This window comes from Triticum urartu, chromosome 3A (assembly GCF_056163025.1).
Source record: "Triticum urartu cultivar PI428250 chromosome 3A, HENAU_Tu73, whole genome shotgun sequence".
Lineage (NCBI taxonomy): Eukaryota > Viridiplantae > Streptophyta > Magnoliopsida > Poales > Poaceae > Triticum > Triticum urartu.
In genome coordinates, this window is record NC_141875.1 from 289,522,595 (window position 1) to 289,536,035 (window position 13,441).

Genomic DNA, 13,441 nt, shown 5'->3' on the forward strand with positions numbered 1-13,441 from the left:
AACTTCTAACATAGTTGTTTTGTGAAAGGTTCGAGACTTGAAGCAATCATTGGATGTCCATAGGAAGGAGCTGAATGACTGCAGAGCTGAAATTACAGCCCTTAAGATGCACATTGAAGGGACTCAATCAAGTAAACAAATGCCTGTTGGAGATACTGATGGTTTTTCTACCCAGTTAAATGCTAATTCTATGGGAGAAGCAGCAGCATTGATCAATGAACATGAAAACCTCAAAGGAACTGAATCTATAACTATTAAGCTAGTATCAGCAGCGGCTCTGACTGAGGACACAAGGAAAGATCATAAAAATACCGAAAGTACTATTGAAGGTTCCCCAGATTCAGAAGCACCAGTTCCTTGCTCAACTGCTGGGGGCGGTGGTTATGGTACTTCAGGATATGAATCTGGCACAGATACTTCTCCGGAAGGTATATCTGTTAATGGCACTCAGCATGGAGCTGGTAACAGCCAGGGGAATTCAGGCAGCATATCAGTTTATGTATCGGAAGATAAAGTTAACACTGAGATAGTAGAGAGTCCAAGTATACATAAATCGTCATATAAGATGGTTAGTGGCTTGATTTGTTCTGTTTTCATATGGTATTTAGTGGCTTGATTTGTTCTGTTTTCATATGATTGTTGAGTGGCTTGACTTGAGCTGTTCTTGTTCAATCCTGTAGGCCTTGGAAACTATCAAGATAGTTTCAGATGCTCTTCCAAAGATAGTTCCATATGTGCTCATAAACCATCGCGAGGTTCATCTGTAACCTTTGTAATTTGTGTCAATATTTATTTTAATATAACTAGTGTTACATGCTGCTACATGGTTACAGGAGCTTCTTCCATTGATCATATGTGCTATAGAAAGACATCCAGATAGCGACGTACGGGATTCGTTGACTCACACATTGTTTAATCTGATAAAACGGCCTGATGGACAACAGAGGCGCATCATAATGGATGTATGTTTTTGACTATTGCTTGATACGGATCAATCTGGGTTTCTCATGATGTGGCTTGCAACTTATTCTACAAGTGCACACTTAATATTATTCTTATCATGTAAATTACCATTTTGTATTTATTCGCTCGCTACCATGCAGGCTTGCGTGGAATTAGCCACGAGTGTTGGGGAGATGAGAACAGAGACTGAATTACTACCACAGTGTTGGGAACAGGTATTTCAAATTTTCTGATAAGTCTTTTGGCCATCTTCATTTTGAGATCTTATTTTAGTTAAATTGCCCGGTGTTTAGATAAATCACCAGTATGAGGAGCGTAGGTTGCTTGTTGCTCAGTCCTGTGGAGAACTGGCAATATATGTTCGTCCCGAGATACGCGATTCCCTTATCCTATCTATTGTGCAACAACTTGTCGAAGATTCTGCAACTGTTGTAAGGGAGGCTGCAACACATAATCTGGCCTTGCTGCTTCCTTTGTTTCCGAACATGGATAAATATTATAAGGTCAGTTTAAGTCTCACTAATTCTCAGAATCAGTAAAGGAGTGGAAATTTTATTTCAGTGTATTAGCTAAATGCCTGCTTTGTTGTTGGCTAATATTTGGTTACGAGAGCTTAAAATCACTGAAAGATAATACTCATCTGGAAGTTGCTTAAATTTCTGTTTGTTTGGTAGGTTGAGGAGCTATTGTTTCAGTTGGTCCGTGACCCTTCTGGGGTAGTGGTGGATGTTGCTCTCAGAGAACTTGTTCCTGCAGTAGTAGGATGGGGAGGTAAACTGGATCAGATATTGAGAGTGTTACTGTCACATATCCTGGCATCTGCTCAGGTATGCATGGTTTTGAATTTGGGGACCTTATAGTTTATGAATTGTAATACGTGTTCTGATAGAACTGTTATATTTCAGCGTTGTCCATCCGTTTCAGGGGTGGAAGGTACAATAGACTCTCATCTCCGTGTTTTAGGAGAACAAGAACGATGGACCATTGAAGTGCTCCTTCGGATGCTGACTGAGTTGTTACCATTTATTCATCAGAAAGCTATAGAGACTTGTCCATCAGTAGACCCCTCAGAAAACTACATTTCAGAATCCAGCCTAAAGCTGTATGCAACGTAAGCTGTTTGCATATGTGATGTTGTCTTTTAACTAACCAATTACGATAAACAAAAAGAAATACTTCTCTTTTATTGATCAATTGCATCTTGGGGCACTACAGAGGTGAGACAGAATGGTCAGCATTTGAGTGGATGCACACTGAGTGCCTGCCGGATTTGATCAAGCTTGCCTGCTTGTTGCCTGCAAAAGAGGATAGCTTAAGAACAGTGATCACAAAGGTAAAACATACAAACAACAACATCTCCTATACCGATCCTACCATCTTTAAGTATAATTTATGATAAATTATTTCCTGGAAAAATTCAGTACCTGTTGGCCGTATCTGGACGCTATGGAAAAGATTATCTCGAGCACATTATGTTACCTGTATTTCTTATAGCAGCTGGTGATATTGATAGTGGTGATTTTATCTATTTTCCTCTGTCAATCCAGTCCAAAGTTCGTGGTAAGAATCCATGTGTTTAAATGGCGGGTCTGCTTTGCTATAGTTTTTTTGTTCAGACATATTGATTGTGCTGCAGGTTTCCGTCCGAAAACTTCTGTTGCTGAAAAAATCGCTATCATTTGTGTTCTTCCATTGTTATTGTCTGGTATTTTGGGTTCTCCTTCAAGTCGTCAACAGTTAGAAGAATATTTAAGGAAATTACTTATCCAAAACACGAAGGATGGTTCATTTTCTATGCATCACACTGCCGAGATCATTGACGCGATCCGGTTTCTTTGGTTTGTACTTTGTCTAAACATGCAGCAAATATCATGATGTTGTTGAATATGCACTATTTTCATGTATTTAACTTATCATGTGTAGCATATTTGAGGAGCACCATGGAGTCATCTTTCATATTCTGTGGGAGATGGTTGTGAGCTCTGATACCAATTTAAAAACCAGTGCTGCAGCTTTACTGAAAGCACTTGTAAGTTTACTGTTACATGAATGAATCAGGCGTATGGTATGTTTTGTTCCTTGCAGTACTATTTATTGCTTTTACACACAGGTACCCTATGTTGGCGTGAAAGTTGCATCGACTCATGTTTTGCCAGCACTCATTACTCTTGGTTCTGATCAAAACTCGGCTGTAAAATATGCTAGTATAGATGCATTAGGAGCTGTTGCTCAGCATTTCAAAAGTGACATGGTATTGAAGCATCATTTTCTAATATTCCTTTATACATTACAATAGTTTTTGCAATGCCCTTACTCCATGACTGCACTGCCAGGTTGTTGACAAGATACATATTCAAATGGATGCCTTTCTTGAAGATGGATCACATGAAGCTACTATTTCGGTCATTCGTGCACTTGCAGTAGCTGTGCCGCATTCAACAGATAGACTACGTGAATATATCCTACTCACTACATTTAATATATACATTTTGACCAAAATTTGCATGTTTGATTCGCTCACTCGTGTGTTCACACATCTTCATATCAATCTGTTCCTCTGTTTCCTTTGACCTTGCATACATCTTTTAACCAAGATATTTAGACTTACAAGTGCCCCACCTACTGAAAATAATGTTGAACGGCGTCGTGAAAGAGCAAATGTATTCTGTGAAGCGCTGCGTGCTTTGGATGCTACAGGTTGACCTTTATCCGAAATTGTCAGTGTTTCACATATTTAATAGCAGAAGCAAACTTTGTATTGAGTGTGCCTCTTATCTTTATCTGTAGTGCTGCCTGTGCCTTTTGTTTATAATCTCAGTATAATTTTTGTACTTATTTGCTACATCATTCACAACCTGAACAATGCCTAGGCAATAGAAACTGCATTTGGATTCATATATGGACTGTAGTATCTAGCTAGTAATAGGTTACTGGCACATCCCATTTGTCCTACATATCAAAATTGTACCCGACAATAGAACAAGCCTTTATGTATGCTTATGCGTTTCTATTTCCCTTTTTCCTTTGCAGATCTTCCTGCTTCAAGTGTACGTGATCTACTTTTGCCCTCTATACAGAACTTGTTAAAAGATGTGGATGCTCTAGACCCTGCACACAAGGAGGCACTAGAAGTTATAGGCCGGGAAAGGTCTGGAGGTACGCTGGAGAGCATCGGCAAGGCAATGGGGGCACACCTTGGGATCGCGACCTCTGTCAGCAGTTTCTTCGGCGAGAGCAGTCTGCTTGGGAAGAAAGAGGGTGGAGAGCAGCACGACCCTGCTGCTGCTTCTGTTCCTCCCCAGGTGGGCTTACAAACTCAGCAGGAGAACACGAGGTTTGGTCGCATAATGAGGGGTGGATTTGGAGACATGTTGCGAGGCAAAGCAAAGGGTGGTGATGAACCCAGCTGATATTATCAACGTTGTCAATCAATACAATATTTTCCAAGCTTGATTTCGGTCGTCACAGCATGAATAAGTTAATGTAGAACAACATGTTTGTTCATTGTTTGTACTTTGTAGTGAGATGGTATCCAGGAGGATGCTGCGCTTTCCCTAGCTAAGCGATCCAAAACTAACGAGGTGTAATCTCAGACCAAACATATTATATACGTACATGAAGGTAGCAAGTCGACAGTTTCTGGGTCGACAACTATTCACACCCGCCCTCGCAAAAAACCTTGCTGGTCACGAGTGAGGTAGTTGCATTTCAAGCCTTTTTTTTAACACAGTACAGACACAAACGCTCATATACACGCGCATACACTTAACCCTATGAACGCACACACGAGCATCTCTGAAAGACTGAGCTAGCATATCATCTTGAAATTTACGAAGTCACCGTAGGCACCTCGTCGTCGACGGGAACCTCCTCCCGTTGAATGTGCTTCGTTGGAAATTCTAAAATAAATTCAAAAATAAATACGAGCATCAGAACTTGAACTCTGATGGGCTGAGGATGATTCGCTTGCATTTCAAGCCTTGCTACGTGTTAGAGTGGCGCTTCTCTTCAGGAATGTTTATCTTTGTGAAACGAGCAGCAGCGATCGCCCGCGAATGGACACCAGCAGCTGTCCCAACAATAAAATTGACTGATTACTAATGTCGATGACAGGTAAGTATTTGTTTTTTTCTTTGTGAAGTAATTCTTGTATTACTCAACACTCAAGCGTTACAATCACGACCGACAATGACAAGGACTTCCTCCGGTCCAGACTCCAGACCTAAGCCATACTACAGTTCATACTTGAGACCTATCAAAGTTGGCCATATAATGGCTAGCTTAAATTTTGACTACGTATATGAGTAATACAAGAACATACAAGAACTACGTTCCTTCAAATTATCTTTGATCTCCTTAACCAAAAAGGCATATTTAGACCTATTAATTTCTCCACTCTGCACTGCTTCAAGACAATTAGATTCAACATCTATTGAAAGATTGCTTCATTGTGATGTCAGCATAGGACCTTCCTTTATGGAAACACATCATCGCAGGAGAGCAAGTGTCGAAATGAGCCGAAGATGATGCCCCCATCATAATCTCTGAGAATCATATGTGCTCCGACTATTTCATTAGTGTTGACACCAGATTTTGGCACGGTCAAAAATTTAATTAATATGACCTCAAATAAAGAAGTGATCTACATAAAAAAGTTTCGTATTGTCGATATGAACATCTTTGAAGTTTGGGCCATCGCCATCCGATCTCATCTCGCAGGCCGAAATTGTGTTCGAAATACTGAGATTTTGTATTCAGAACACTATTCGGCTCATTACGCCCTCAAGACCGCCTCGTATGGAAAAAGATCTACACGGATTGTCTTCGTCTCGTTGAAACGATCGATTTTGATATAACAATCATCCAAATCCGAGTTCGTATGCAAAAGTTAGAGCAATCGGAGTGCAACCCTGTCATGAGTTGAGATGTGGCGCGCCCTACTAGACGCATGTATGATGGGTAGTGCGAGGGAACAGGTGTTTTGCGTGACAATCTGTTTTGTGTGCGAGCGATTTGACCTTGAAGATGACCTCTGATCAAAAAATGTTCAACACAAAAAGTTGTCCATCTCGTCGAAACGGTCAAGATTGCTTTTGGACCCGTTTTCATCCGAGGTCGTTTACTGCCTCAAACATGACCCGCAAGGTGCAGCCAGGTTGTAAACCGAACCGTTTTGGAAGGTTTGATTCCGAGTTGGACCCAAACTAGGGTTTTGAACGTGAATTGTAACCTTTCCTTGCACAGGAAGTCCATCCGCCTCATATATATCTAAGGGGTGACGGCCGATTGAATAACAACACACAATCGATCAAATCTCTCTACCACTTTTACCTTTACTTTTATCTTCTCCCTTTGTTCTTCTTCTTCCTCGTTCTTCGTCTGTTCTTCTTGTTGCAGGGCGGCGAACCTCGAGGCCCTAGGGGCGGTCAGGCCGACCTAGGGCAGCCCATAGCCGCCGCACGTCCAGACGGGGTCCCTCCCGGGCGCGTGGGGTTTCGGGTCCTCAAAAGCACCCGCCGGATTGCCTGCGTACCGCGCTTCTGGCCAGGTCTCCTTCGACGTGAGCTGCGGTGCATCACCCCCGGCGTCGAGGGTACACGGTGACGTGTTCGTGTGCGAACATATTTTTTGGCGACTCCGCTAGGGAAAAGATCAATCATCATCATCATCCATCATGTCTGGCAACGACAAGATTGCCAAGCCCTCGGAAATCGACGCCGATAACATAATCAAGCCCAATTTTGAGGAGTTATCGGAGGAACATCGCCAAGCTTATGAGGAGTACAAGAAGGCGCGTGAAGAGAAGGAGATGCAGGAGTTCCTTGCTAAGTTCAAAAAGGATCATCAAGGCAATATCATTCCGGTTGGAGAAATCAAGTTTCCTCCTCTTCATGATGAACAGGTTAAACCCCCTGTAAGTAATACTTTCTCTCCTGAGGTATGGGCTGAAATTGATAGTTGCATTACTGATAGCAACAATCTTTTATACCAAATTTTCTTGGAAAATAGTAATGCTAAAAATATTATGCCTCAATCATCTAGTGGTAATGTTGGTGTGCCTGTTACCGTAGAAATCCCTAGTCCAACTTTACCTATTTCATCAGCGCCCCCTGTGCCGATGAATTTTTATCCTAGCTCCACAAATCAAATTGTTGTTGCACCTATTAATCCTATCATGAGTATGCCAAGTTCGGTGGTGACGCCGAACCAAACCCTACATATAAGAGCAAACACTGTTAGATCACTCCGAATTACAATTCGGCATACATGCCACAAATCAGACCTGCAACTACTAACCCTACTCCTCCTATGCCACTGCCACAAGCTTCATCGTCCACCATGGATGATGGTCTAGCTAATCTTAGAGGGGAGATGGCTAAGATGCTCCGAGAGAATTTTGGAGTTGAGTGCTACCTCTTGAGCATGCGTTGGTTTTCCTTGAAGAGGAAAGGATGATGCAACAAAGCAGCGTAAGTATTTCTCTCAGTTTTTGAGAACCAAGGTATCAATACAGTAGGAGACTACGCGCGAGTCACCTCATACCTACACAAACAAATAAGAACCTCGCAACCAACGCGATAAAGGGGTTGTCAATCCCTTCACGACCACTTGCAAGAGTGAGATCTGATAGAGATGATAATAATAAGATAAATATTTTTGGTATTTTTATGATATAAATTGAAAGTAAAGATTGCAAAATAAAGTAGATTGGAAACTTATATGATGGAGAATAGACCCGGGGACCATAGGTTTCACTAGTGGCTTCTCTCAAGATAGCATAAGTATTACGGTGGGTGAACAAATTACTGTCGAGCAATTGATAGAATTGAGCATAGTTATGAGAATATCTAGGTATGATCATGTATATAGGCATCACGTCCGTGACAAGTAGACCGACTCCTGCCTGCATCTACTACTATTACTCCACATATCGACCGCTATCCAGCATGCATCTAGAGTATTAAGTTCATAAGAACGGAGTAACACTTTAAGCAAGATGACATGATGTAGAGGGATAAACTCATGCAATATGATATAAACCCATCTTTTTATCCTCGATGGCAACAATATAATACGTGTTGTTTCCCCTACTGTCACTGGGATCGAGCACCGCAAGATTGAACCCAAAGCTTAGCACTTCTCCCATTGCAAGAAAGATCAATCTAGTAGGCCAAACCAAACTAAAAATTCGAAGAGACTTGCAAAGATAACCAATCATACATAAAAGAATTCAGAGAAGATTCAAATATTGTTCATAGATAATCTTGATCATAAACCCACAATTCATCGGATCTCGACAAACACACCGCAAAATAAGATTACATCGAATAGATCTCCAAGAGAATCGAGGAGAACTTTGTATTGAGATCCAAAGAGAGAGAAGAAGCCATCTAGCTAATAACTATGGACCCGAAGGTCTGAGGTAAACTACTCACACATCATCGGAGGGGCCATGGAGTTGATGTAGAGGCCCTCCGTGATCAATGCCCCCTCCGGCGGAGCTCCGGAAAAGGCCCCAAGATGGGATCTCTTGGGTATAGAAGATTGTGGCGGTGGAATTAGGTTTTCGTGGTGCTCTCCGACGTTTTCAGGGTACGTAGGTATATATAGGAGGAAGAAGTAGGTCGGTGGAGCCACGAGGGGCCCACGAGGGTGGAGGGCGCGCCTAGGGGGGTAGGTGCGGCCCCTGCCTCGTGGCCTCCTCGTTGATTTCTTGACGTCCACTCCAAGTCCTCTGGATCATGTTTGTTTCAAAAATCACGCTCTCGAAGGTTTCATTCCGTTTGGACTCCGTTTGATATTCTTTTTCTGCGAAACACTGAAATAGGCAAAAAAAACAATTTGGGCTGGGCCTCCGGTTAATAGGTTAGTCCCAAAAATAATATAAAAGTGTATAAATAAGCCCATTAAACATCCAAAACAGAATATATAATAGCATGGAGCAATCAAAAATTATAGATACGTTGGAGACGTATCAAGCATCCCCAAGCTTAATTCCTGCTCGTCCTCGAGTAGGTAAATGATAAAAACAAAATTTTTGATGTGGAATGCTTACTAACATATTTCTCAATGTAATTTTCCTTTATTGTGGCATGAATGTTCAGATCCGAAAGATTCAAGATAAAAGTTTAATATTGACATAAAATAAATAATACTTCAAGCATACTAACTAAGCAATCATGTCTTCTCAAAATAACATGGCCAAAGAAAGTTCATCCCTACAAAATAATATAGTTTGGTCATGCTCCATTTTCGTCACACAAGAATGCTCTCATCATGCACAACTCCGATGACAAGCCAAGAAATTGTTTCATACTTTAGTAATCTCAAACTTTTTCAACTTTCACGCAATACATGAGCGTGAGCCATGGATATAGCACTATGGATGGAATAGAATATAATGAAGGGGGTTATGTGGAGAAGACAAAAAGGGAGAAAGTCTCACATTGACGCGGCTAATCAATGGGCTAGGGAGATGCCCATCAATTGATGTCAATGCAAGGAGTAGGGATTGCCATGCAGCGGATGCACTAGAGCTATAAATGTATGAAAGCTCAACAAAAGAAACTAAGTGGGTGTGCATCCAACTTGCTTGCTCACGAAGACCTAGGGCACTTGAGGAGGCCCATTGTTGGAATATACAAGCCAAGTTCTATAATGAAAAAATCCCACTAGTATATGAAAATGACAAAACAAGAGACTCTCTATCATAAAGATCGTGGTGCTACTTTGAAGCACAAGTGTGGAAAAAAGGATAGTAGCATTGCCTTTTTTGGGCCTGTTTTATTTGGCCTTTTTTGTGGACAATGCTCTATTAATGATGATCATCACACTTCTATTAATTTACAACTCAATGATTACAACTCAATACTAGAACAAGATATGACTCTATATGAATGCCTCCGGCGGTGTACCGGGATGTGCAATGACTCATGAGTGACATGTATGAAAGAATTATGAATGATGGCTTTGCCACAAATACGACATCAACTACATGAGCATGCAAGGAAATATGACAATGATGATGCGTGTCATAATAAACGAAACGGTGGAAAGTTGCATGGCAATATATCTCGGAATGGCTATGGAAATGCCATAATAGGTAGGTATGGTGGCTGTTTTGAGGAAGATATAAGGAGGTTTATGTATGATAGAGCGTATCATATCACGGCGTTTGGATGCACCGGCGAAGTTTGCACCAACTCTCAAGGTGAGAAAGGGCAATGCACGGTACCGAAGAGGCTAGCAATGATGGAAGGGTGAGAGTGCGTATAATCCATAGACTCAACATTAGTCATAAAGAACTCACATACTTATTGCAAAAATCTACAAGTCATCAAAAACCAAGTATTACGCGCATGCTCCTAGAGGGATAGATTGGTAGGAAAATACCATCGCCCGTCCCCGACCGCCACTCATAAGGAAGAGAATCAAATAACACCTCATGTTTCAAATTTGTTACACAACGTTTACCATAGATGCATGCTACGGGACTTGCAAACTTCAACACAAGTATTTCTCAAATTCACAACTACTCAACTAGCATAACTGTAATATCACTATCTCCATATCTCAAAACAATCATCAAGTATCAAACTTCTCTTAGTACTCAATGCACTTATATGAAAGTTTTTTCTATATAATATCAAAGGCAAATTACCATGATGTTCTAAAGGACTCTCAAAATAATATAAGTGAAGCATGAAAGATCAATTATTTCTATAAAATGAAACCACCACCGTGCTCTAAAAGATATAAGTGAAGCACTAGAGCAAAAGTTATAAAGCTCAAAAGATATAAGTGAAGCACTAGAGCAAAAACTATATAGCTCAAAAGATATAAGTGAAGCACATAGAGTATTCTAATAAATTCCGATTCATGTGTGTCTCTCTCAAAAGGTGTGTACAGCAAAGATGATTGTGGTAAACTAAAAAGCAAAGACTCAAATCATACAAGACGCTCCAAGCAAAACACATATCATGTGGTGAATAAAAATATAGCTCCAAGTAAAGTTACCGATAGACGAAGACAAAAGAGGGGATGCCTTCCGGGGCATCCCCAAGCTTAGGCTTTTTGGTGTCCTTGGATTTTACCTTGGGTGCCTTGGGCATCCCCATGCTTAGGCTCTTGCCACTCCTTGTTCCATAATCCATCAAATCCTTACCCAAAACTTGAAAACTCCACAACACAAAACTTAACAGAAAATCTCGTGAGCTCCGTTAGCGAAAGAAAACAAAACACCAGTTCAAGGTACTGTAATGGACTCATTATTTATTTATATTGGTGATAAAACTACTGTATTACAACTTCTCTATGGTTTATAAACTCCATTACTAGCCATAGATTCATCAAAATAAGCAAACAACACATGAAAAACAGAACAGTCTGTAGTAATCTGTAACTAACGCAAACTTCTGGAACCCCCAAAATTCTAAAATAATTTGCTGGACGTGAGGAATTTATCTATTAATCATCTGAAAAATAATTAACTAAATAGAACTCTCCAATAAAAAATGGCAGCAATTCTCGTGAGCGCTAAAGTTTCTGTTTTTTACAGCAAGATCAAAAAGATTTTCCCCAAGTCTTCCCAACGGTTCTACTTGGCACAAACACTAATTAAACACAAAAAACACAACCAAAACAGAGGCTAGATAAATTATTTATTACTAAACAGGAACAAAAAGCAAGAAACAAAAATAAAATTGGGTTGCCTCCCAACAAGCGCTATCGTTTAACGCCCCTAGCTAGGCATAAAAGCGAAGATAGATCTAGGTTTTGCCATCTTTGGTAGGCAATTCTTCAATAAGACACCTATAACTCCTAGGAGTTTCTTTCTTTTTATTAATTATAAAACTCCTAGGCACAAAATCGAGAAAATCATTTGTAGCAAAAGGTTCCTTAAGGATAGTGAGAAAGTTCAGGTGAACACTTATGGATTTGAGGTCCGCATCTCCCTTACGAGAAGTTTCACCCTTATTTTTAGTGTAACACCCACAATGCGGCTATATCTCCCACGTGTCGGGGCACGACTTAGAGGCATAGCCGCATGGTAGGCTTGTCGCAAGAGGGGTAATCTTCACACATCCCATGTACTGAATAAGAAAGGGATAAAGAGTTGGCTTACAATCGCCACTTCACACAAAAACAAGTTAAACATACATCATCCAGAATACAATCAAGGTCCGACTACATAACCAAAATAAAAGAAGACAACCCCAATTGCTAGATCCCCAGTTGTCCCAACTGGGCTCCACTACTGATCAACTGGAAACGAAACAACACAACGAACACGAGCTTCATCAACCTCCCACTTGAGCTCGGTTGCGTCACCTGCACTGGTATCATCGGCACCTGCAACTGTTTGGAAGTATCTGTGAGTCACGAGGACTTAGCAATCTCACACCCGCGAGATCAAGACTATTTAAGCTTATGGGTAGGATAGGGTAGTGAGGTGGAGCTGCAGCAAGCACTAGCATATATGGTGGCTAACTTACGCAAAAGAGAGCGAGAAGAGAAGCAATGCAACGTTCGTGAACTAGAAGTGATCAAGAAGTGATCCTGAAATTACTTACGTTTAAGCATAACACAAGAACCGTGTGCACTTCCCGGACTCCGGTGAGAAGAGACCGTCACGGCTACACACGCAGTTGATGCATTTTAATTAGTTAAGTTTCAAGTTCTCTACAACCGGACATTAACAAATTCCCATCTTCCCATAACCGCGGGCACGACTTTTGAAAGTTCAAACCCTGCAGGGGTGTCCCAACTTAGCCCATCACAAGCTCTCACGGTCAACGAAGGATATTCCTTCTCCCAGGAAGACCCGATCAGACTCGGAATCCCGGTTACAAGACATTTCGACAATGGTAAAACAAGACCAGCAAGACCGCCCGATGCGCCGATATCCCGATAGGAGCTGCACATATCTCGTTCTCAGGGCAACACCGGATGAGACATCCTACGAGTAAAACCAAACCTCAAGTTTCCCCGAGGTGGCCCCGCAGTCTACTCGGTTCGGACCAACACTTAAACAAGCACTGGCCCGGGGGGTGGTTTAAAATAAAGATGACCCTCGGGTTGGCCGACCCGAGGGAAGGGTAGGTGGTGGTGAGGCAAATGGTAAAACCAAGGTTGGGCCTTGCTGGAGGAGTTTTATTCAAAGCGAACTGTCAAGGGGTTCCCATAACACCCAACCGTGTAAGGAACGCAAAATCAAGGAACATAACACTGCTATGACGGAAACTAGGGCGGCAAGAGTGGAACAAAACACCAGGTATAAGGCCGAGCCTTCCACCCTTTACCAAGTATATAGATGCATTAAATAAATAAGATATATTGTGATATCCCAACAATAACCATGTTCCAACATGGAACAAACTTCAGCTTCACCTGCAACCAACAATGCTATAAGAGGGGCTGAGCAAAAGCGGTAACATAGCCAAACAGCGGTTTGCTAGGAAAGCTGGGTTAGAGGCTG

The 13,441-nt window shown here is 41.4% G+C and overlaps 1 protein-coding gene across 2 annotated transcripts in view; it reads left to right on the forward strand.

Moving 5' to 3' along the window:
* The window catches only part of LOC125543867 (HEAT repeat-containing protein), a 36,663-nt gene extending 32,042 nt beyond the window's left edge, over nucleotides 1-4,621 (forward strand). The window contains exons 6-20 of one of the 2 annotated variants that reach the window (XM_048707361.2): nucleotides 29-568; nucleotides 681-755; nucleotides 834-962; nucleotides 1,104-1,178; nucleotides 1,257-1,466; nucleotides 1,638-1,790; nucleotides 1,869-2,074; nucleotides 2,179-2,296; nucleotides 2,385-2,523; nucleotides 2,600-2,801; nucleotides 2,887-2,992; nucleotides 3,074-3,214; nucleotides 3,297-3,420; nucleotides 3,544-3,660; nucleotides 4,041-4,621. In XM_048707361.2, the coding sequence (XP_048563318.1) occupies nucleotides 29-568; nucleotides 681-755; nucleotides 834-962; nucleotides 1,104-1,178; nucleotides 1,257-1,466; nucleotides 1,638-1,790; nucleotides 1,869-2,074; nucleotides 2,179-2,296; nucleotides 2,385-2,523; nucleotides 2,600-2,801; nucleotides 2,887-2,992; nucleotides 3,074-3,214; nucleotides 3,297-3,420; nucleotides 3,544-3,660; nucleotides 4,041-4,360 (2,655 nt within the window). In that variant the 3' untranslated portion in view covers nucleotides 4,361-4,621. Of the gene's footprint in view, nucleotides 1-28; nucleotides 569-680; nucleotides 756-833; nucleotides 963-1,103; nucleotides 1,179-1,256; nucleotides 1,467-1,637; nucleotides 1,791-1,868; nucleotides 2,075-2,178; nucleotides 2,297-2,384; nucleotides 2,524-2,599; nucleotides 2,802-2,886; nucleotides 2,993-3,073; nucleotides 3,215-3,296; nucleotides 3,421-3,543; nucleotides 3,661-3,993 lie in introns of both variants that reach the window. The other variant, XM_048707360.2, reaches the window with a different exon arrangement.
* Nucleotides 4,622-13,441: the final 8,820 nt, after the last annotated feature.